Source organism: Rattus norvegicus, chromosome 12, assembly GCF_036323735.1.
Source record: "Rattus norvegicus strain BN/NHsdMcwi chromosome 12, GRCr8, whole genome shotgun sequence".
NCBI classification, from domain to species: Eukaryota; Metazoa; Chordata; class Mammalia; order Rodentia; family Muridae; genus Rattus; species Rattus norvegicus.
The window spans coordinates 7,313,311-7,336,637 of record NC_086030.1 but is presented as its reverse complement, the minus strand read 5'-3'; the positions used below and the strand labels follow the sequence as shown (position 1 = coordinate 7,336,637).

The 23,327-nt window shown below is 46.9% G+C and overlaps 1 protein-coding gene and 1 long non-coding RNA gene across 7 annotated transcripts in view; one reads left to right on the top strand and one right to left on the bottom strand.

Annotated features, from left to right (window-relative positions):
* Evi5l (ecotropic viral integration site 5-like) overlaps positions 1 to 19,164 on the bottom strand; it is a 38,972-nt gene extending 19,808 nt beyond the window's left edge. For 2 of the 4 annotated variants that reach the window (XM_039089909.2, XM_039089910.2), the window contains exons 1-3: positions 18,914 to 19,143; positions 3,559 to 3,741; positions 689 to 878 (exon numbers count right to left, since the gene is read on the bottom strand). In XM_039089909.2, the coding sequence (XP_038945837.1) occupies positions 689 to 878; positions 3,559 to 3,710 (342 nt within the window). In that variant the 5' untranslated portion in view covers positions 3,711 to 3,741; positions 18,914 to 19,143. Of the gene's footprint in view, positions 1 to 688; positions 879 to 3,558; positions 3,742 to 18,913 lie in introns of all 4 variants that reach the window. The other 2 variants (XM_039089908.2, XM_039089907.2) reach the window with 2 other exon arrangements.
* A 143-nt stretch (positions 19,165 to 19,307) lies between these two features.
* Positions 19,308 to 23,327, top strand: part of LOC103690865 (uncharacterized) — a 30,615-nt gene continuing 26,595 nt past the window's right edge. Inside the window, exons 1-2 of one of the 3 annotated variants that reach the window (XR_010056677.1) lie at positions 19,308 to 20,230; positions 21,649 to 21,763. This is a non-coding gene — a long non-coding RNA (uncharacterized LOC103690865). Of the gene's footprint in view, positions 20,231 to 20,294; positions 20,534 to 21,648; positions 21,764 to 23,327 lie in introns of those variants that run through there. The other 2 variants (XR_001840613.3, XR_010056676.1) reach the window with 2 other exon arrangements.

Below are 23,327 nucleotides of genomic sequence, written 5' to 3'. Positions count from 1 at the left end.
TTTTGTTATATTTTAACTGCATTAAATTATTTAACGTGTGTGTGTGTGTGTGTGTGTGTGTGTGTGTGTGTAGGCTGTATGTAACAGAGGACAACTTGCACCTGCATTTGAAGGAGTCGAATCTCTTATACATGTGGAGAAAACTCAGGTTGCCAGTCTTGACAGCAAGTGCCCTTATTTGCTGAGCTATCTTGCTGACCTATCCACATGTACTTTGAGATAGGGTCTCTTTACTGTGGCTGCCCACAGGGCTAAGCTGATTGGCTAGGAGTTCCCACAGGAATCTGCCTGTCTCTGCCTCCACGGTGCTGGCATTGCAAGCGTGTGCCAGCATGCTCAGCTTTTTATAGGTGCCGAGGATGGACCTTAGATCTTCAATTTTATGCAGCAAGCACTTTACAGACAGGTATTTTCTTAGCCCCCACCTTCTTTTTAAGCAAGCCCTTCGCTCTTTGCATGAAGTTTGACTATGCAGTCCACACTGAGCCTCTTGCCTCAGTGTCCTGAGTATAGGGTCATAGGTACAGGTACCATTGCATCAGAGCATACAGCAAGCAGGCACAGGGACCTCTCTCTCACCCCCTTCCATTCCCAAGTTCGATCTGTTCATCTGCACTTTGGCCCTGGCTGGTGGACAAATGACCAGGCTGGCCAGACTCATGCCCATCCCACATCTGCCTCAGGCCACCTTGAGTAGCTTTTCCTTTCTGCGCCGCCATTCCTCCCACTCGTTGGCAATCCGGCCCCAGAGAATCCATGTGTCCTCCTCCAGGTGGCTCAGGTTGGAGGAGGCGGAGGAGCTGGATACCAGGGAGGAGCCGCTGTTCCTCCGGGAGCCATTCATGGAGCGCATGGACTTGGAGTCGGCTTCCAGGAGCCTAGGCAAGAAGAGTAGGAGAGGGGAGGCCAGACAATTCCCATGGCTCCTAGTCACAGGGGCCCTCTCAAGCACCTGACCTCAGAGACTAGATCCACACTGCCTGCTTTCCTTTCTTTAAAAACTGTTATCTCTACAAGTGTATGCCATGTGCGTGATGGTACACGTGGAAGCCAGAAGGGGGCGCTGGATGTCCTGGTGCTGGAGTGGTTGTGAGCCACCCCATATGGGTGCTGGGAACTGAACCTGGGTCCTCTGAGGGACCCAAGTGCTCTTGACTGCTGAGTCCTATCTTTAGCTCCCATGCTGCCTTTCTTGCTAAGTGATCTTGGCCAGTGACCTAACCCCCTGAGCCATGGCCCTTGGAAAGTCATTTGTGTTCCTCTTCTGTACCAAGCACTGGGCCACGTGTGTATTTATTTCTATGAGCTCACTCTCAGACCAACTGTGCACAGCACATTTAGGGACGGTCTATGCTCTCTAGAGGGGTTCCATGCAAGTTCTGCTGAGGGCACTTACAGATACCCAGGACACTGGGGTTGTATTAACCACACCCTTTCTCTCTCTTCTCTCTCCTTCCTTCCACCTCTCTCTTCTTTCTCTGTATGCACATGCATGTGTTTGCACATTCATGAGAAGGCAAGAGGCCAACCTTTGATACTGTTAAGGAGTCCGTTTTATTTTTGAGACAGGCCTTTCATGAACTTGCACCTCTCCAATTAGGCAAGGTTGGCTGGCTAGTGAGCCTTGGGGATCTGCCTGTCCCTATCTCTTGTTGCTGGAATTTCCTGACGAGGTTTTTGTTTGTTTTTGCTTTAGATAGGGTCTTACTATGTAGCCCTGGCTGGCCTGGAACTCCCTATGTAGCCCTGGCTGTCATCAAACTCACAGAAATCTACCCGCCTCTGCCTTCTGAGTGCTGGGATTAAATGCTGAGTATAATTACTTTTTACGACAGATTCTGGGGATCACATTCAAGCATTTTAAAGATTAAGCTATCTCCCCTCCTTCTTCCTCTTTAATTAATAACTCTTCTTCTTATTATTTTGATTTTTTTGAGACAGGGTTTCTCTTCATAGCCCTGGCTGTCCTGGAACTCACTCACTTAACCAGGCTGGCTTCAAACTCAGAGATTCACCTGCATCTGCTTCCTGAGAGCTGAGATTAAAAACAGGTACCACCACTGCCTGTCATTCTTATTTTTTTTAAAAGATTTATTCATTTATTATATATAAGTACACTGTAGCTGTCTTCAGATACACCAGAAGAGGGCATCAGATCTCTTTACAGATGGTTGTGAGCCACCATGTGGTTGCTGGGAATTGAACTCATGACCTCTGGAAGAGCAGTCAGATGCTCTTAACCGCTGAGCCATCTCTCCAGCCCCTGTCATTCTTATTTTTAAATATTTTATTTTGTTTGTATTCTAGGTGTTTTTGTCTGTATCTAAGTACCACTATGTGCGTGGTGCCCCAAAGTCAGAAGAGGGCATCCAGTCCCCTGGAACTGGAGTTACAAACGGCCATGTGAATATTGGGAATTGAGCCCGGGTCTTCTGGAGCAGCAATTAGCTAGGGCTGTTAACCACTACGACTTCTCTCCAGCATCCTTCCGTTAACTAGTTTTTGAAATGGGGATTGAGTTTAGGGGCCTGTGAGTGCTCTACCATGGATAAGTCCAGCCCTGTATTTTAAAACAGGATCTGGCTACAAAGCTCAGGCTGGCTCACCCTCTTGATGTTCCCGCTCTAGCCTTCCACATGCTGAGATGCTTTTAGGATACTTTTGACAGCTGTATATACTCTGGAGGTATGGAGGGACTGGGGTGTTCTTCCTAGGGCTAGGCAGTTATTGACAATAGGACTGGCCTGTATGTGAGTGAATGTTCTCCTATGCAAATCAGCCAATCCAGAGCCATTCCTGACTTCTTCCTCCTTCGAGCTTTTACACTCTGCTCAGATTATCTCAGGGTTGAGTACCCAGCATCCGGGGCCAGACAGAAATGCTTCAAGTCAGTGACTCGATGCTCGCCTGCCCTATCTCACCCACTTCTGCCCATGGAAACCAATACAAAGGTTCTCGCCAGCGTTTCCCTCAGGCTCTTGTCTGCCTCCTGACTGACAGGTCTGCCTCCTCTCCTTTTGGGAACTGTAAGTAATAAAGTACCTTTTTACTTGTGGCCAGTGTCTCCTGATCTACTGGATTTACTTCACTCCTGAGTAATGGTATGAGTCCAAGACTGTCCCTCAGCAGTAGAGCCCCCACCTCGAATACCTCACTAAGGGGCTGAGGACAGGACTCTGTGGTATAGCATTCCCCTAGAATCCCACAGCGAGGGCCTGGGAGTGTGGTTTAGCAGTAGAGCTTCTGCCTAGATTCCCCAGGGAGGAGATTCTATAGGTAGAAAACTCAAAGACACCCCCCCCCAAGACCCATAAGACAGAAGCAGGTGTGATCGTTAACATCTTCCTTCAAAAAATGGCCTTGTAAAGGAAAGCTAGACTCATTTGTCCTTTTGAAAAGTGGATTTCCTCTTCTGAATGAAGAAACCAGTTTATGCAGCCCACACTGGGAGGATGCAACCATTCTTTAAGCATCTCGTGGTAGCTGTTATTCTATGTAGCCCAGGTCTAGCTTTGAGTGTGAAGGGTCCAGGAATTGGCCCTCCTCCTCCCCACTTACCGGTTCTGCTCCTCAAGCTTGGCCAGTAGTTCTAGCTCATCTGGGCTGAGGTTCTCGGAGTCAGAGGTTGGGGAGCAGGTGGGTGCTGACAGGGCCTCCTGAGATGAGGAGTCGGGGCTCAGAGTGGGGCTTGCCATGGTGGACAGGCTCATCAGCCAGGGAGATACCAGGTTACAACTCTATCTGGTGGTGGGAGATACATATTGTTAGCACTAGGGAGATGTCCACTGTCAGCTCGGGGCTAGCAAAGTCTGCCTGTGCATCTTGAGAACAGTCCATCATTCCAGACGTCCCACCCCTGGTCCACCCCTACTTGGATTATACATTCTATGTGCTACAATCAACAGCCAAAGCTCAAATCTAGCAGCAAGGCCTGGGCCAGAGGTTTCCTGTCACTGGAGGTCCTAAGGATCTAATGTGAAACTTCAGAGGTATACAGAAGCCCCTGTTCTGCTGATCTTTTTAAAAAAGATTTATTTTATTTATATGTGGACACTGTCTTCAGACACACCAGAAGAGAGCATCAGGTCCTATTACAGGTCATATTACAGATGGTTATGATCCACCATGTGGTTGCTGGGATTTGAACTCACGACCTCTGGAAGAGCAGCCAGTGCTCTTAACCACTGAGCCATCTCTCCAGACCCTGGGTGATCTTTTTTTGACGGTGTTCTGTCCTTGGCTTTCCTTAGGAGTCTCATGATAGCATTTGACTTGCCCTGTCTCAAGAGCAGTTTGTTGTTGGCACAGATCAAGCAGTTAGTTCTACTGTTGTCTGCTGCTGTCAATGGCTGGGACAGTAATGCTCCTTGGGCTGGGAAGCCAAGGCCACATCAAAGTGCCAAGAATTGGTGCCTTAGGGAATGCACAGGGGGGCTGATGGTGCAGAGGGGTATCCCAGTCCCAGTATTCACATGCCAAGCCTTCTTTCCTACTTTTCCTGGGGTCATCAGCCTAGCCTTCTAGGGACTGTTGAGGACACTGGCCTGTCTGGTGACAAAAACAAAGGCTAAGGTAGGGAGATGGCTCAGTCTGTAAAGCATTTGCCACATAAGGATGAGGACCCACGTTCAATCTCTAAAACCCATGTAAAAAATGCTGGGTGGTAGTGTGTGCTTTAATCTCAGTGCTGGGGAGGTAAAGACTGACTAACCAGACTAGCTAAACTGCTAAATTTCAGATCATTGTTGTCTTAAATAGACAACAACAATAATACCTCCAAACAATAACAGTAACATAAAAAAAAACCCCAAAACAAATGACAAACAAAAACCAAGGTGATAACCTCAGCTACGACTTAGTGGTCAAGGGCACTTAGTGCTCTTTCCAAGTGTGGCTCCCAGCACCCACATTAGGTGGTTCCCAGGAGCCTGTAACTCCAGCTCCAGGGGTTTAGGTTCCTCCTGGCCTTCAAGAGCAGGCAAACATGCCGTACATTCACACAGACACACATATAAAAGTAAGACATAAAGACAGATGTAAAGCAAAGTGAACAGCATCTGAAGAACAGCAGCTGTGGCTATACTCTGGCCTCCACAAGCACACTTACTCACATATGTGCAACTCTAGACACAGAAATAAAGTGTAAACAGAAGGTGTGTGTGTGTGTGTGTGTGTGTGTGTGTGTGTGTATAGTTCTGAGGTCGAATTATTCTTGTCAGGAATCATCCTTGATCACTCTTCTACCTTATTCATTGAAGTGGAGTCTGTCAAGCAAAACTCAGAGCTTGTGAGCTGGATCTGGCATTTTTGTGGGCTCTGGAGATTGGAACACCAGTCCTAAAACTTGCATAGCAGGCACTTTAATCCCTCCTCAGCCCAGGGTTATAGAACTCGGTGAGTGCCAGGCTGGCTGAGGATCACCAGTTCCAAAGGTTTTTAAGCAGTTATAAACTGCTGAACTAGGAGTTAATCATTTCTGGGGGTGAAGTGGGATGGGAATGACAGACAGACAGACAGACAGACAGACAGACAGACAGACAGACAGAGGGGCTGCTACAGGACCTCCTGCTGTGTCAATGTGTGGCTAGCAGGGCTGTGGCCACAAAGTGCTAAGGTAGAGAGGCTAGGAAGAACTAGCCTCCAGAAGTGGGAGGACATAGAAAAGGCAGACGAGGGCTCCAGAGCTACTGCTGAACATGGGAAGCATTGACAGCTCAGGGCAAAGGCACTGATTAGGATAATTAGGTAGCCTGGGACTATCTCATACCTGTCCCTGAGAAGCAGCCTCAGGATGGGCTCCACCCGCCCACGCATACACACTTGGATATCCATATATTCACAGACATTTATGCACATACAGTCTCACCTACACCTACTTAGACATACATTCATATATACTGAAACACAGACAACACATACACACATACTCAGTTTATACTCTTGGGGTACAGATGTACTCCTTCACACACAGACAGGTTACTAGTCACCCACACACATTCTCTCGAGGTTCATTGATATTCACACTCTAACTCATCAGCTTTATGGGCCTGTGGCATGGCTGGTGGGCTTCTCTTGATTAATTTAACAGAGGTGGGAAGCCCCCTGTGGGACTAAGAGAAAGTGAGCAAATCACCAGAGCCTGTTACTCTGTGCTTCCAGACTGTGAGCTCCGTGTGTTCCCACAAGTTCTGCTGCCTGACATGATGGATGACACAAAATGGTGAGCCAAAACAAACCCCGTTCCCTGAAGGTGCGTTTGTCAGGATATTGAATCACAACAACAGAAAAGAACCTAAGGCAGCAGTCAAGGTGGGCCTCAAGCTTGTGACCCTCCTCCAGCCTCCTGAGAGCTGGGATTCACAACTGGAGCCACCACATCTGTCTGGCTCATGGCTTCTGAAGCTGAGTCAGAACAGAGGGCTGAGCAAACATGGTGCTGGTGGCCAGCAACTGAGGAGGATAGAGAAGTCCAGATGGTTTTTTTTTGTTTTTTGTTTTTTGTTTTTTTGTTTTTTCTTTTCGGAGCTGGGGACCGAACCCAGGGCCTTGCGCTTGTTAGGCAAGCGCTCTACCGCTGAGCCAAATCCCCAACCCCTGAAAAGTCCAGATGTCAAGTGTCTCTGAGTTCCTCTTCCTTTTCCCTCTCTGGCATGTGGGCATTGCTGGCTGTCATTTCTCTCTCTCTCTCTCTCTCTCTCTCTCTCTCTCTCTCTCTCTCTCCTCTCTCTCTCTCTCTCTCTCTCTCTCTCTCTCTCTCTCTCTCTCCTCTCTCTCTCTCTCTTGAAGCTTTTCTCTCTAGTTAATAAGGAGAGCCACCTGCTTCTCTTCCTCTCTGGCCAGGTCTTCTTAGTTACCTTGCAAGGGTGTCCTGTAGCCTGGGCTGGCCTCAGACTCACTAAGCAGCCAAGGATGGCTTTGAACCCCTGGTCTCTCTGCCTCCATCTTCTAAATACCATGATAACAAAATACTGTGATAAAAGGCCTCTGTAATCTTGACCAGTTTATACAGAGACAGAATCCAAGATTGTGTGCACGCTAGTCCAATATATCCCCAGTGCACTCTTAGGGTTTATTTTAATTTTATTTTTCTAAAGATTTATTTTCTGTGCATGAATATTTACTGCTTGTATGTAAGTATACCACATGTGTACCTGGTGCCCATGGGGGCTAAAAGAAGCCACTGGGTCTTCTAGAACTGGAGTTAAGGATGGTTGTAAGCTACTGTGTGCGTGCTGGGAGTAGAACCTGAGTCCCCTGCAAGAACAACCAAAAGAGCATCTCTCCAGCCCCATTGTCAGAATCCAAACAAACGAATGTAGATGCTTTTTTGTTTTTTCTTTCTACCAGTGGCTATCCAGGATCGCCAGCTGGCCCTCAACAGCTCCATCATTCCCCAGCTCCTTCACAAGGTTTGATGACCTCTTACCCTAAGGCAGGAGTCACTCTTGATCTTCCTGGCGAAACAGTCACTCAAAATGTGTATGATGCTCAGAATGGAACAGCCAGAGAGTTTCTCGAAGTTATAAGTTTCAGTAGGATCCCGTAGTTTCCTACTAGACGTCTGCCCAAGACGTTGAAGTATCCCCGTGTAAAAGTGTACTTGTTAGTGTACATAAAAGTGCACAGTGCTGCTCACAGTAGCTACAAAGTACAAATGATGCAAGTGCCCATCAGTGGAGGAGTGCATCAACCAAGACACACACTGGGATATTAGTCACAAAAAGGAATGATATACTGACATATACTACAACATGGGTGTATGCTATGTTCAGTGAGAGACTCAAGTTATAGGTGGTTATATTTCCCCTTAGGTATGCAGATTAGAGGAAACTATAGTGTTAAGAAATGGATTAGTGCTTTCCTGGGGCAGAGACAGAGGACCAAGTAGAATGACTGCCTAGATGGTAGGTAATGGTGATGGCCGTACAACAATATGCATGTGGTAAACTTTAGGTTGATCTTTTTTTGTTATATGAATTACGCCTCAATCAAAAAGATGAAGGATAAGGTAGGCTGCAAAGGAACTAAGGCACAGCAGCCATCAGGTAGGGTAATCACAGTTACTCAGCAGGCTAATATAGGAGGACTACAAGTTCGAGGTCCAGCTAGGCTGGAGAGTTCAAATTGCTATTGGCTATACAATGAGTTCCAAATCAGCCTAGGAAACATGATACCTTGTTCCAAAATTTAAAAAAGATAAAAATAAAAGAAATGGGAATGTAGTTCAGTGGAGGACACTTGCCTAGCATGCATGAGGTCCTGTACTGGAAAAAAAAATCCCCAGCACTGAGAAAGAAAATAAAACAAAACAAAGTTAGGAGAGGGATGGAACACCAGAGGAAGTCAAAACAATCCTGCACTAATCAAAGCCTTCTCTTTTAGGGCTTGTGAACTAGGGTGAGATTTTGGAAAGACCCCTTTGGCCTACTATATGTAGTTGAATCCAACACATTCTTTCTTCCTCCTTCCCTCTCTATTCTTTTGTTTTGTTTACAGGTGTCATCACCATGCTCAATTTCGTATGGTACTAGGATAGAACCCAGGGCCTGGAGCATTCTGGGTGAGCATTCTGTTAGTTGAGCTGCAGTTCTGATTCTCCGAGAATTCCATTTTTCAATTAAAAACAATTAATTAATTACTTTCAATTAACTAATTAATTAATTTAGTGGTGTGGATGTGTGTGGCGACGTGTGTGTGAAGGTGTGAGGGCCATTTATGAGGTCATTTCTGTGCTCCATCCCTAGGACTGAACTAAGGCTGTCACATTTGCTGGTAAGTGCTTTTACCTACTGAGCCATCCCTCCAGCTTTGAACGTTCTTTTTTTTTTTTTTCTTTTTTTCATTTCTTATATTCATTTTATGTGTTTGAGTGCTTGGCCTGCATATATAAAGGTATACCTGGTGCCCTCAGATGTTAGAAGAGGGTGTTGTATTCTCTGGAACTGGAGTTAAGGATGGTTGTAAGTCATCATGTGAGTGTGGGAACTGAAGCTGACAAGAGCGATAAATGCTCTTAACCACTGAAATCTCTCTCCAGCCCACAGCCCCAAGCATGCTTACTATGCAGTCTGTCAATCTCGTTCTACCATCCTAATGTTTAACTACACCCACACCTTAGCCCAACATACATGCTTCCCCCCAACACACACGACTATGTATATATGTGTGTGAGTGCTTGCACATGGGGAGGGGGATGGACTTATATGCACTAGGATGCATGCAGAGAGAACAGAGGTTGATATCTGACATCTTCTTCAATTGTTCACATTATAGATGAGGCAGGAACTCACACTTAGACTCAGAGTTCATCTACATTGCTAGCCTACCTAGACAGAATTAAAGGTGGGCCATAACACCCATCAGGCACTAGGTGTGTACCAAGGATCTGACCTCCAGTCCTTGTACAGGGCATGTCTTGACAACTGAGCAGTTTCCCCAGCCCCCTACATAAATCTTGTGCCGATGGCATCTGTCCTTGCCTGCCTTATTATGATTTGAGGACAAAGCAGTATCTTAATTTTTTTGCTGTAATCCCTTAATGTACTATTAGAATTTGGCAGGTGCTCAGTAAACATTTGTTGAATGAATCAAGACAAAAATTCCCATGTGGTTCAGAGAGGTGATCAGGGTCAGTAGCAACAGTAACCTTATAAGGATATCATATGCCCTTGACAGTAGGTGATGGGGAAGGGTGCTTTAATTCTGTGGTTTTTCTCCATTGAAGTCATTGCTTCACTCTAACTATGAGGATGCCAGAGAAGTCCTGATGAAGGGACACTGCGTGAGATAGCAACCAGACCTCTTGCCTGTGAAGGTCATCAGAAACAAGGGCATTACAAGGAGGTGCCATAGCCCTGAGCAGCTGGAGGAAATATAATAGCTATCATAGGGACAAAAAATGGGCACTAGAGGTAGGTGGGGGAGATGGATCAATGGATAAAGTACTTGCTGGGTATGTTTGAGGACTTGAGTTTGAATCCCCTGAACACTTGTAAAGCTGGAGAAGTAGTGCATGTCTGCAATCCCAGTATTCCAGTGGCAAGACAGGAGGTAGGGAGACGAGAAGTCATAGCAACTCTCAGGCCCAGCCAGCCTAACAACAAACAACATGGATGACGTGGTCAGATGTTTCAGGGTGTCTTTTAACTTCCACATGCATAAAGTGCATGCACTTGCATGCCTAAACACGTCATACAGACATATATATCCAATAAACAAAAAATGTGTGTTAAAAATCAGGGTGTTGGACTGGAGAGTTTGCTCAGCAGCTAAGAACTCTTGCTGCTCTCAGAGGACCTGAGTTAGGTTCCTAGTACCCAGGTCAGTCAGCTGTCAGCAGCCTGCAACTCCAGCTTTATGGGACCTGATGGCCTCTTCAGACATCCACATGCACATGTTCATGCACACAAACTTAATCAGACTCATATACATGTGAATAAAAATAAAAATCTTTAGGGACTGTAGAGATGGTTCAGTAGTTAATAACATGTACTGCTCTTACATACACATTTGCACATAAAATAAAAATGTAATAAGGTCATTTGGTCACATAATGAATCCAAATCCATCCTGGGCTACAAGAGATCCTATCTCAAAAAAAAAAACCTCATCCAAAATTATAAAAGTTATACTATATATATATATGTATATATATACACACATATATATATATGCTAATACACTTGTATTTGTGCTACTCATGATCAAACCAAGGACTTCATGCTAGACAAGTTATCTACTACTGAACTACATCCCCAACCTCACAGAATATTGCTCAAAAAAGATTGTGTACAAGGTTAGTTAGAAAAATAAAGAAAAGAACATAAAATATTAGAAAATAAAAAAGCACCATACTGGTAGGGAGAGGGTCATTGGTTGGTACCCCAATTCTGTCATCAGAAGAGGATTTGAACTTGGTTTTCTCTCTCCAGTCTTTGCTCTAAGGTCATCCATGATGCTTCTGCATTCTCTACATTTGTATTTTAAAAACAGTATATGGTTAAAATATATGTATATTATATTTAACATATAACATATATAACATAATATTATTATATATGTATATGGGCCAGGGACGTGGCTCAGTTGGCAGCATGGTTGCCTAGCATATATGAAGCCCTGGGTCCCATCCCCAGCACCACATAAACCAGGTGTGTGGGCTAGAAGGATGGCTCGGTGGTTAAGAGTACTTGCTGCTTAACCATGAGGACCTGTGTTCTGATCCCAGCACCCAAATGACAAAGCAGAACAGTGCTGTGGTAACCCCAGTGTTGTAAGGGCCAGAAGTAAGACTATTGCTGGATTTGCTAGATGCTAGCCTAGTCTGAAAATGTGGGCTCCAGGTTCAGGGAGAGACCCCGTTCCAAAGGAGTAAGTCAGAGTGAGAGAGGAAGACTCTGACTCCTTTCTTTGACCTCTGTGGACATGTACAGGTGTGTGCACTTGCACAAATATCCCCCTTCCATAAAACCTGACATGGTGGTTTATGCCTGTCATTTCAATACTCAGAAGTTAGAGGCAGGAAGACCAGGAGCTCAAGGTCAGTTTCAGCTATATAGGGAGATTGATGCTAACATAAAACCCTCTCCTATCTCAAAAAAGCAAGCAACAACAAGAAAACGAAAACAAAGTTGCGCATGGTGGTGCACACCTTTAATCCCAGCACTCAGAAGGCAGAGGCAGGAGAATCTCTGAGTTTGAGGCCAGCATGTGTGGGTCCATGCTCTGCCCTGCAGCTGTGCTGTGGCTGCTCCAAAGTGCTGAGACAGCACGTGGGAATCCACAGCTACTGTTTTTCAGCGCAGTGAGCCAGCATGCCTACATGTGCAACTTCTATGGGGTGCATGGCATCATGAAGAGGAATAAAGACCCCAAAATTCCCTTTTGAAAAATTTGAATTGAACTGAAAATTGAAAATATCTTGTTTCAGATCCCCTCCCTCCCAGGATTACCACAAACATAGATTCAGTTCAGGATCTGAAGCTTGGAATAGTGCTACCTGACCCCAATTTTTCCAAACTGGTCAGCAGACCATCACTGCTGTGGCTGTCCCCAAATCCTGGGGCAATGGTAAGGCTGGTTTTCAGCTCTTTTGTTTGGCAAAGGGTAGGCTATATAGTTCCTGGGGTAACAAGGACAACATTGAGGATTGCTTTCTTCTCACTTTCATTTTAGCTATTTTAAATTTTCTTCTTCTCTTCCTCCTCCTCTTCTTTCTCCTTCTCCTTGTCTTCCTCTTCCTCCTCCTCCTTTTCCTCCTCCTCTTCTTTTTGAGATAGAAATCATATATAGCTCTGGATGCTTTCAAACCTGATATGTAAAAGAGTATGACCTTGAAGTCCCTATCTCCCTGCCTCCACTTATTGAGTGCTAAGATGACAGATATAGACCACCAAGCAGATTAGTTTTAAATGACAGTTTGCTGTAACCTAGAATCACCAGGGAGGAATGTCTCAATTCCACAATTGCCTAAATCAAGTCAGCCTGTGGGTATATCTGTTGGGGACTGTCTTGACTGTTAAATGACAAGAGCCCACTGTGGGTGACACCAGTCCCTATGCTGGGCTCTGGAATGTTTGAGAGTAAAGAAATCTTGCTGAGCAAAAGTTAAGCAAGTAGGCAGCATGGACATTCTCTGCTCTTGATAGTCATCTAAGTTCCTGCTCCAACTTCCCCGAAATGATGGGCTGTAACCTTGAATCGTAAGCCAAAATAAACCCTTCTTCTCTCGTTATTTTGATTGGGGTCTTTTTTGAAAATTCATTTTATTGCCAGGTGGTGGTGGTACAGCCTTTAATCCCAGTCCTTGGTAGGCAGAGGCAGAAGTATCTCTGAGTTCCCAGTCTAGTCTACAGAGTTCCAGAGTGGGCAGGGCTACACAGAGAAGCCCTGTCTTAACAACAATGACAACAACAACCAACCAACCAAACAAACATCCTCCCTCCCAAAAATTTTTTCATTTGTATTTATTTTGGGTTTTAAAGTGTTCAGATTAAAGGCATGTGCTACCATGCCCAGTGAAATCTTATTTTTAATTATGTGTAGTGTGTACTTGTGTCTCTGTGTGGTGTATGTATATGAATATAGGCACCCCTGGAGGGTACAAGAAGAGGGCATCAGACACCCAGTTAGAGAGTTGTAAGTCCCGCAGCACGGATGTTGGGAAGTGAACTTAGTTCCTGTGCAGAGCAGCAGGTACTGTAATTGCTGAGCTGTCTTTCAAACTTCTGGCCATGGTACTTTATCCAGCAATAGAAATGAAGATAGAACAGCTATGAAATCTGGTTTTTATAGTGCTGGGGATTGAACCCAGGACTTTGTGCATGCTAAGCAAGCATTCTACCAATGGTGCTACATACCCTGTCAGTTTTACCCATTTCTTCAAGATGTTCTGCAAGTTTTCATATTCGAGCAGTGTAGATAGTTATTCTAGATCATTTAGCTCCTCCTATACTCCTGTGACCCAGGGTATCATGACATTTCAATCTGTAAACAGGGCTAATGATAGTACTCAACCAACACTCTTTCTCTCCCCCTTCCCTCCCTCCCTCCCTCCTCCCCTACTCTTATTTTTTCCACTCCCACTTTTGTCCTGTGTTTAGGATCAGCAGTGGCCTATATTTATTCCCTGCTGGATGGACAGTTCCTTGAGGACTCCACAGTCCAGGGCAAATTGTCCCTTAATGGTGACAATGTTTAAGGACTAAACACTATAAAACTATAATCACTTTTGTTGGGAAGAACAGGAGCAGTAACAGCAACACACTTCAGGTGGCGACCTGAGGGTGGACCTACAAATTCACGTGACGTAAAAAAAAAAAAGTTTACGTTGTGTGCCCTTATCAGCTTATTTCCTGCCACTGCAACTGGTTCACTTGGCAGTAAATTTCTTCATTTTCTCTATTTTAATGTCCTTGAAAATGACAGGAAGAACATCAAAGCCCTTTCCCAAGGGCTTCCCGTGGCAGGTGCACAGGTGGAGATATACTTCTCTGTCATCTGTGCCAGCTTTCTGGGCTTGTTGGGCTGGATGGTGGGCATGGGCGAGGCAGCTTGATTAACATTACCTGAGGCAGACAGATCTGACCTCTTTCTGTTGCAGAAATGGCTAAGGGAGGGAAGCCCATTAGCTTGTAAAATCAAACACATTTAACTGAGAAGCTGCTCTGTGAATCTGGAATTCACCTGTGAAAAACACAGATAGCCCCCCTCCTTTCATGGGATTTGCTCATGGGCTGTGTATCATGACAGGTATCGGTGAAAATACTTCATGGGGGTTCTGAGGAGATGTTCCATGGATAAAGTGTTTGTTGTAAAAGCAGTGTTTAGACTCATAGAAGCCAGGTCAAAGATGAGCGGGAGGGGCTGAAGAAATAGTTAAGAGCACTGGCGGCTCTTGCACAGCTCCCACACTAAGACTGACAACTGTCCGTAACTCTAATTTCAGAGGACCTAATTCCCTCTTTTAGCTGTGGGAATTGTACAAAATGCATGGACATACATGTAGGCCAATCAGGGATACACATAAAAATTATTAAAAATAAAAAAAAGCAGAGAAGGGATGGTGGCCATTTGTAATTCAAGCATTTGGGGCACAGAGATAGGAGATCTCTAGGCAAGCTGGCTAGCTAGACAAACTGGAGAGCTGCAGATTTATCAAGAGACCCTGTGTTAGTGGGTGAAAGTGGACAGGAACAGAGGAAGACACTCTGCCCTCCACAGGGACAGGCACACAAGTGCATCTTCACAGACACTTGTGTCCATTTGCCAAACATACAAGTACACCAGACATACACACAGGCAAACACCAACTACTTAAGGATCCTATTTTAGAGGGCCAGGGAGATAGTTGAGTACTTTCCATGAGAGCATGAGGACTTGAGTTTCAGGGCTACCATCCCTATGAAAGGCCACACACAGTGGTGTGTGCTTGTAATATCAGTTCTTGGGAAGCAGAGGCAGGAGGGTCCCTGGGGCCTAGCCAGAGATCTCTCCCCACACTCCTCTGCCAAGATAGGGTTTTTCAATGTAGCCCTGGCTGTCCTTAAACTGACTCTGTAGAATGGGCTGTCCTTGAACTCACAGAGATTCTCCTACCTCTGCTTCCTGAGTGTTGGGACTAACCAGCATGCACCAACCACCACCCAGATGAGAGATCTCTTTCAAAAAACAAGGTAGACAGTGTCTGGAGAGATGGCTCTGTGGTTAAGAGCACTGGCTGCTCTTGCACAGAACCAGAGCTCGATTTCCAGTACCTACGTGGCAGCTTACAACAGATCCTAAAGAATGACACCCAAGGCTGATCTGGGACTCTACATGTACATACACACACGTGTGTTAACTCATACTTGAAATATTCACATACACCCACCATGTCACCTACAAACAAAAGATTTTTCAAGTGCATGGATACATGCTTAGAACAGACAGTAAAGTGCAGGCTAAATATGCTAAAAGGGCACTGGAAATGTTCCTCTGAGGGATAGGTTTCTTTTCCAACTGGGGTGGACACAGGGAGCATGCTAGCTCTTAACAACTTCCTTCTTTCTAGTGCTTGATTTTGGCTTTCCTGGAGATGGTATGGTTTGTACCTTCTCCCAACTTTTCCAATTTCAGATCCCCTTTTGACCACGAGTGCTTGATAGATCACATGTGGCATACTCTGGCTGGAAGGATAAAGCTCATCCACCCATCCGTCAATCCATCCGTCCACCCATACGTCCACCCATCCGTCCACCCCCAGAAGTCACACATCCCTTGAAAGAACTGTGCTGGTTCTCAGTCCATCCAAGTTCTTCTGGAACACCCTATCCTGCTGTGCCTGCTTGGTGAATGCATCCACAAGGCATTCCCGTCACACCTTCCTGGATGTCCTAGGGATGCCCTGGTCCTTTCTCAGAGCCCTTACAGCAGTACAGGGTAAGTAATTCTGTCTCCTGCATTCCTACAGCAGCAGCAGCAGCAGCAGCAGCAGCAGCAGCAGCAGCAGCAGCAGCAGCAGCAGCAGCAGCGTGATAGCAAAGGCACCCACTAGAGCACTGACTCCTTCCGGTTGCTCAGGATTAAATGAGATGATATGCAAATTATGTTTGACACAGCAAACACAGGCATGAGCTCAGTCAATGTATGCTTCTGGGTCCAATTCTTCCCCAAGCTGGGTGTGCAGGCTTTAGATACAGGACACCCGGCTCAATTCCCTGGGCACAGTGGGGTTATCACCCATAAACACTGACATTATATTCTACAAGGAGATGGGTTTCTCATCCACCAGTACCTATCAAAGCACAGATACAAAAGACAATGTATCCATATCCTCAGGACACAGCAAAGCTGTGTGGGTTCTACTCAAAAACTTGAAGCCTTCTGGTACTTTCTATAGAGTTCACAGTCTATCCCAGGGGCCCTGTCTACCCTGCTGCATCCATCTGTGCAAAGTCCCCTGGGGAATGGGAGGAGGTCTTGCAGTTTCCCATGGGCCACATGACCTTCAAGTCTTTTCGTGCACTCTCGCTCTCAAATGGACATGATAAACTTCTATCTCATGTCCATCAGGATGGCTGGCCGGGACTTCCCCATGTCCTCAGTCCTTTCAAGCCTTCCAAGAGACCCCTGTGTGACTACAAGTCCCATAACAGACCGTCTTTTTTCTTCATTCTTTCAGCCCTGATTTAAGCCAGCCTCCTGTAAGATGGCTAAGTTCTTTAATCCACTGAGGACAGGGAGGTCAGGGCCGGTGACGATACCAACTTTGCTAAGTGACTGTTCTGCTAAACCCCAGTGTTCTTTTCACTGCTCTCAGGAAACAAGGCCACACCCTAATCTCCCTTACAGCACAGAGTACTACTATTCTAAGGGTTTATCCCCCAAACCCCCATTTTCCAGATGGAGAAGCTGAGGCTCTAAGCCAAGATGAGGTTTTATTTTTTTCAAATCCGTCCAGAATTTGTTTGTAAATATTCTATAAGGAAGAGGAAACCTAGGCTTTTTATCTGGGTCTCTCCAGGCATAACTAAATGCTTGTTTGGAGCTGGCTTGTTCTGGATTCTCCTCACACTCTGCAGTCCTATAAACTACAGCCAGTTCTGCAATCTCTTCTTTCCTCTCTGTCTTGGGCCTCAGTTCTTGCGCCAGGGCCAAGCCACCTGCGATCCCTTCCAAACCACCACAGTCAACCACAGGAACCCAGAGCGAACCCACAGGTGGGACCCTAGGATGAAAGCCGTGTGGCAGAATTGGTGGGAAGAACCAATACAACCATGAGAGAGTGAGGGATGTGGGGAGTCTGGCTGGGACAGACTGGTTGGGAGTGGTGTACTCAGGGTTGGGGGTGTCAAGCAGAGCACTCGTCCTTTCAACAGTTCCCCCAGTCCTCTTCATATTTTTTCCCCTTCTGAAAATATTCCTTAAAGAGGTGCTTGCTTTTGGCAGGTCTGACCCAGTCCGAGCAGATCCCAAACGCTAGGAGGAAGCTGTTTGATTTTGACCAAACATTGGTGTTGAGTTAAAGAACTCACAGGGCTCTCAGAGATGGGGCCTTGATGAGCACCTTAGATGGCAGCACAGTTTATATTATTTGAGGCCAGCAGATGCCGTAGACTCAGGGATGCTGGTCCTACCAGTCTGGTCAGACTTTAGGATTGGGGCCAGGAGCAGCTGGAAGATCTCGCTCCCCATGGTATGTGTAGGGGGTGCCATTGATTTGGAAATGGGCAGTGGTTCCTTTTGGGACACTGGCATAGGAAAGAATGTCCTTTCTACGAAAAGGGGTAAGGCAAGGAGAGACAGAGAGAGTGAAGAGATTTGTGGTAGGTAGATTCTAGGCCCTGACACCCCCTGGAGTCCCACTGTAGTCCCCATCTCAAAGAGAATGGGGTGGAAGGGACAGGCTAGCTGCTGGGGACAGAGCTTGTTGCCCCACAATCTTCTGTCTTTTGTCTGAATTAGGAGGTCTGTTGAGGGTATTGGGCTCAAGGTGTGTAGAAGTTCTTAAGGGTGTGTGTGTGTGTGTGTGTGTGTGTGTGTGTGTGTGTGTTATAGAGAGAGAACACTCGTGGGCCTGGGTCTGTGTTGGACCCCTAGGTTCCTGTACATTTAGGGGTATCTAAATGACCCCACTGTGTATCTCTCAAGAAGATGGACTGGGAGGGTGTGTCTATGGGGGATGGGATTCAGCATTATCTTTTGGGAAGTCGGAGCACTCGTTTCTCCAGGAAGATGCAATCTAGATGGCTCAAGATCAGCAACAGTGTATGGTCCTCTCAGAAGACCAGAAGTGATTTTGTTTTTCAGTGGAGCACTTGAACAGGAGGGGTGCCAAGCGAGAAGGCTGAGCGATGTGTCTGGATTCGGTTGGGAATCTTTCCATTTAAGAGGCGAGGCATGGGTTTCTGTGGAGTCAGAAGGAAAGAGTCTAGGGCTCTGATCTTGGTCTCCTTGGAGAGGATGAGGGTGTAGGCCAGATCCAGAAGACAGGAACCCAAGCGAGGGGTTTCGGGGGATGTAAAGGCAAGAGATGTGCAGATGGGAGGGGTCCTGGATTCAGGTTGTGGACTGGAGGGGGACGCTCGTGGTGTGTGTGTAAGATGGGGGGGGGCAGGTCCGCAGACTGGGGGATGGGGAAACCCTGGACAGGTTATGAGAGGAGTCCTGGGACGATGTACAGAGGTTTTGAGCCTGTGGGGGACGTCAGGAAGAGACATGAGGTCCTAGAAGCCCTGGGAAGGATCCTGAGGGGATCAGGAAGGAGGGTGGGCGGAGGCCGGAGTTCCAGGGTCCAGGGCTGGGAATGCCAAGGCTCCTAGCGCGGATTCTAGAGGCAAGGCGACCCCAGGTCATGCTCCTGGCTTGGCTTCCCCGCGGGGCCCCGCAGCACTGACGCCCCCAGGAGAAGAGGCCCGGTTCGGGGCCGCCCTACCTGCGCCGAGAGCGCCGCCATCGCCGCGCCTCGCCTCGCTGTCCCTGCGCTGCGTCGTCCGATGCCCCTACCCGCGGTCGCGTCTGCTCGGGGGTCCCGCAAACCCCGCGGCCCGGCCCCTTTCAATCAGCCACCCCCGGGGACCGCGGCCGTCGCCGGCTCCGCCACTGCCATTTCACCCGCTGACAGGAGCCACTGCCCCGCCCCCCCAGCCAGTCAACCAATTCACCACCCCCTTAGGCCCTTGGCTCCACCCACTGTAGAAGAATGACATGGGATCTGACCAATCCATAGCTAGCCCATGAGGCGGACCCTGGCTACGGTTCTCTGAGGAGAGGAGCGAATTGAAAGGAGAGAATCTGTGATAGACGTCTAATTTTGCCTATCAAAACAAGTAATAATATTGATCGACACCTTAACTACTAATAATGACGGGCAAGAGGTGTGCCCCAGAAGGAAAGCTGCGGCCTTGAGCAACCCTTTGCTGAGGCACTAAGCCCCGCCCAGAGCTAGCATTTCTACCCAATCATGAGAGGTTCTGAGCCGTCCATTACTATCTGCTCTTCAAACCTCGGCCCTGGTAACTGTTGAGATGGGAGGGGTGTGCTATGAAAATGATTGACGTCTAAGCGGTCAGTGACACGGATGGAAGGCGGGCTCTCGTATTTGACCAATGGAGTCATGAGACTGGGAATGAGGTTGGCGTCCCGGGCGGTAGGACTTAAGGCCCTGGGCTGAATGAAATGGAGGAGTTAATGAGGAGGCGTGTCCCAGGCAAGGAATAGGCGGGATCAGACAAGGGCCGGGATCTTGGCTTAGGTTTTAGAACCGGCGTATCTAGAAAGCTCCTCTTCAGAGCCAGGATCAGTGTGGCGGGCGGGTGATTAGGTCAGGTCCTACCCTTGCTGGGCGAATCTGGCGTCAAAACTCCCGATTATATCCCTCACCTGTCCCAACCATTCTCTCTCCTGGGGCGGAGAGGGGATGGGGCGTGGAGCATCGGAGGGGATGTCAGGTCTCCTTTAGGTCCAGAGCCACGCACGTAAGAGCTGCCTGTAAATGCTTGAAGAATGAATGAATGGGACTACGATTCTTTTGCCAAACTCCTCCTCCTTGTCCTCCTTTTTCTCCTCCACTTTCTCCTCCCACTTTCTGAGTTTTTTTTTTTTTTTTGTTTTTTTTGTTTTGGAGATAGTCTCTTGTAGAGCAGCATGGCCTCAAAGTTTTCTATGTAGTAGAGGGTGACTTCGAACTCCAGATCCTCCCACCTTCACCTCCCACTCACCACCTTGGCCGGATCCTAGATTCTTTTAATAAGTAAGTGAGGGCATAGACCATGTATGAACCATCACTGACAGCTAGCAAGACTTAATACATGGATTACTCTAGGATGTGGGTATGGGCCTTGGATAGGGTGGGGCAGGGAAGGATGTGTCATAGAAGGAAAGGTGATATCATACCTTCAGCAGGGGAAGTGATTCCCCTCTGAAGGAGGCTGCAGAGTAGTGGAGTACAGCCTGATTCACAAAAGGCTACAAGAAAGTTCAGGCTGAAGATAGAGACGCAGGAGGGGAGACAGAGAGGAGTCTATTCAGAATAGAGAATGTCAGGATGTCTAAGGTTTGAGATCTTAACTCTTTGTATAGTGGGTACAGTGCCTACCTAGCATGCACAAAGCCCTGGGTTTGATCCTCAGCACTTTGGTAAAAAAAGATATGGCAATAAACACTTGTAGTCCCCAGCACAGGGGAGGTGAAGACAGGAAGGCAAGTTCAAGGTCATCCTCAGCTCAGCTACACAGTGACTCTGAGGCCAGCCTCGGTTACAGGAAGCGTGTCTCAAAGGGGGAGGGGCACCTGAACAGTTTGGTCAGGAGTTAACATTGATAATTGTTCTTCTTTTAAAAGAGCAATTTATTTACTTATTATATATGAGTACACTGTCACTGTCTTCAGACACACCAGAAGAGGGCATCGGATCCCATTACAGATGGTTGTGAGCCACCATGTGGTTGCTAGGATTTGAACTCAGGACCCAGGGAAAAGCAGCCAGTGCTCTTAATCAGCACTGAGCCACCTCTTTAGCCCTCCCAATTTCTATTTTCAAGTGCTTATAGGTAGTTTTGGGAAATCCGAGGATGTAGCTCAATAATAGAGAACTTGTTAAGCATATATGAGACCAAAGACTTCATCTCCAGTGCTTCAAGAAAGGTTTTTTCCCCTTTTGAGACAGGACCTCATTTAGCCCAGGATGGTCATACACTCAGTAGCCAAGCCTACCTTTGAACTTCTGATTCTCCCACTTCCACCTCCTAAGTGTTTTAATTACAGGCAGTGCCACCAGTTCAGTTTTATAGTCTTGGGCTTGAACCCACAGCTTCATGCATGCTAGGAAAGCACTATACCAACTGAGACATATCCCAAGCCCAATTAATTTTTTATTGTTTTGGGAGGAGGTCTATGTTCCCCAGGCTGGCCTGAAACTCCTGAGCTCAGGGGATCCTTTTGTTTCAACCTTCGAATCAGCAGGAGCTTGAGGCACGTATCATGGAGTTCCCCACGTGCATAGTCATTTGTGTCATGAACATTGTTTGCTCCTAGCAGATCATTGCATCCACACCAAGGCCTTACCTGACTCAACTCACCCCAAATAGGGAGTCCACAACAGACCAAAGTAACTATTCTCCTCAGGGACAGCTTGGTGAACCAGTGCATTTTTATTGGGGTTACTTACAGGAGCAGGGGAGGCTCAGAGGCAGCTGTGTCACCAAAGCAACACTCCAGGATGATCGAGGACTCCAGAAAGCTGCAGCCTGAGAGATCTCTGCAGGACTCGTAGGCCATGCCATAGGTGGGTCAGAGCCCTTTCCACTGCAGCAGCAGGCGTTACAGTGACCTTGGAGTAGGAACCTGGGTGAAACGTCTTTAATTTCAGCTTTCCCAGACTTGTGACATTTTCTTACTTCCGGAGTCTTGAAAGCCTCCTCCTTTCCTGGAGGGAGGCTGTGTAACAAGGGGATTCTTTCTAGATTCTCAGGCCCTGTAATACTTGCGAATGATTCAGTCACTAAGATCCCCATGTTCTCTGTTGTTTGGTTTTTATTTCTATTTCATGTGTATGGGTGTTTTGTCTGCATGATCAGTGTATCCTGTGTGTACCTGGTGCCCAGAGAGGCCACAGGAAAGCACTGGATTCTCTGGAACTGGGTGTGCAGATGCTCTCACTTGTGGGTGTTGGGAAATGAATTTAGGTCTTCTGGAAAAGTAGAACGTGTCTGTGTGCAGTGTGTGTGTGTGTGTGTGTGTGTGTGTGTGTGTGGTGTGTGTGTGTGTGTGTGTGTGTTTGCATGTGCATGTTTAGGTTGCAGAAGACCTTTTAGTAGTTTTCTATTTCTACCATATGGATCATGGGATTGAACTCAGGTCCCCAGACTTAGTAGTAAGTGCCTCTACTCATCAAGACATTGTGCTGGACTCTACTTTTAGTTAAAAATAATTTTTGAGACAGTATTGTAACTTTAATTTTTTTAAGGGCTATCTTTAACGATGGCTCTTAAATGCTTTAACCTCCCTTTTAGCCCACCATCCACCAGAGGTAGTGGGGAAAAAAGGATATGGGGGAAGTGGACCTGTTTCGAAAGGCTCTTTGGAGCAACTCCCATCTGTGTTGTCTGAAAATCAGCAGTTCAGTCCATAGTTTAGCATCGGCAGTTCGATCCATTCGCAAACAGTTCACAGATACATTAGCAGTCCAGTTCAGTAGTCACGTTAGCAACAGCAGTGACATGACCTAGCAGAGACAGCCCTGGCACAAGTCAGCAGGAGGGACCAGAGGGATGCCAGGAGAAGTTCTCAGCTGTGCCTCTCTCAGGGAAACAAAGATCAGCGAAGAGACCCACAAGCATTGCACGGCGAGCTCTGTAAGCAAGCCCAGCTCAACCACGGTCACTATCCAGAGAGTCCTATTTATACTCTCCAAACAGCGCATGTCCTCCACACGTCTTGCCTCACCATGTGTGTCTGTCTCAGCTGACATCACTCTGCTAATCAGCCCTAGTCTGTGGAAGTGGCAAGAAACTGCAGCACATCACCAGAAGTATTTTTGGCAGTTCTCTCTATGGAGTCCTGACAAAGGGAGCTCAACTTTGCAATGTAAGGAGGACTGATATAATACATGTCATTAGCAAAGAATCCATCATTCTGTGACCTTTCATGAGAGCTTGCTTTCACAGAACACCCTTTCTCCTGTGTCTGCTTCAGTGAAACGTTCCTTCACGAGTCTGCCTTAGTCTTTCACCTATGTCCACTTCAGATAAATGTTCCTTCACGTGTTTGCCCCAGCAAAACATCATTCAACTGATTTTCCAAAGAACTCTTAAGTTTCCACTTCACAGGGTCTTACTGTGTAGCCCTGC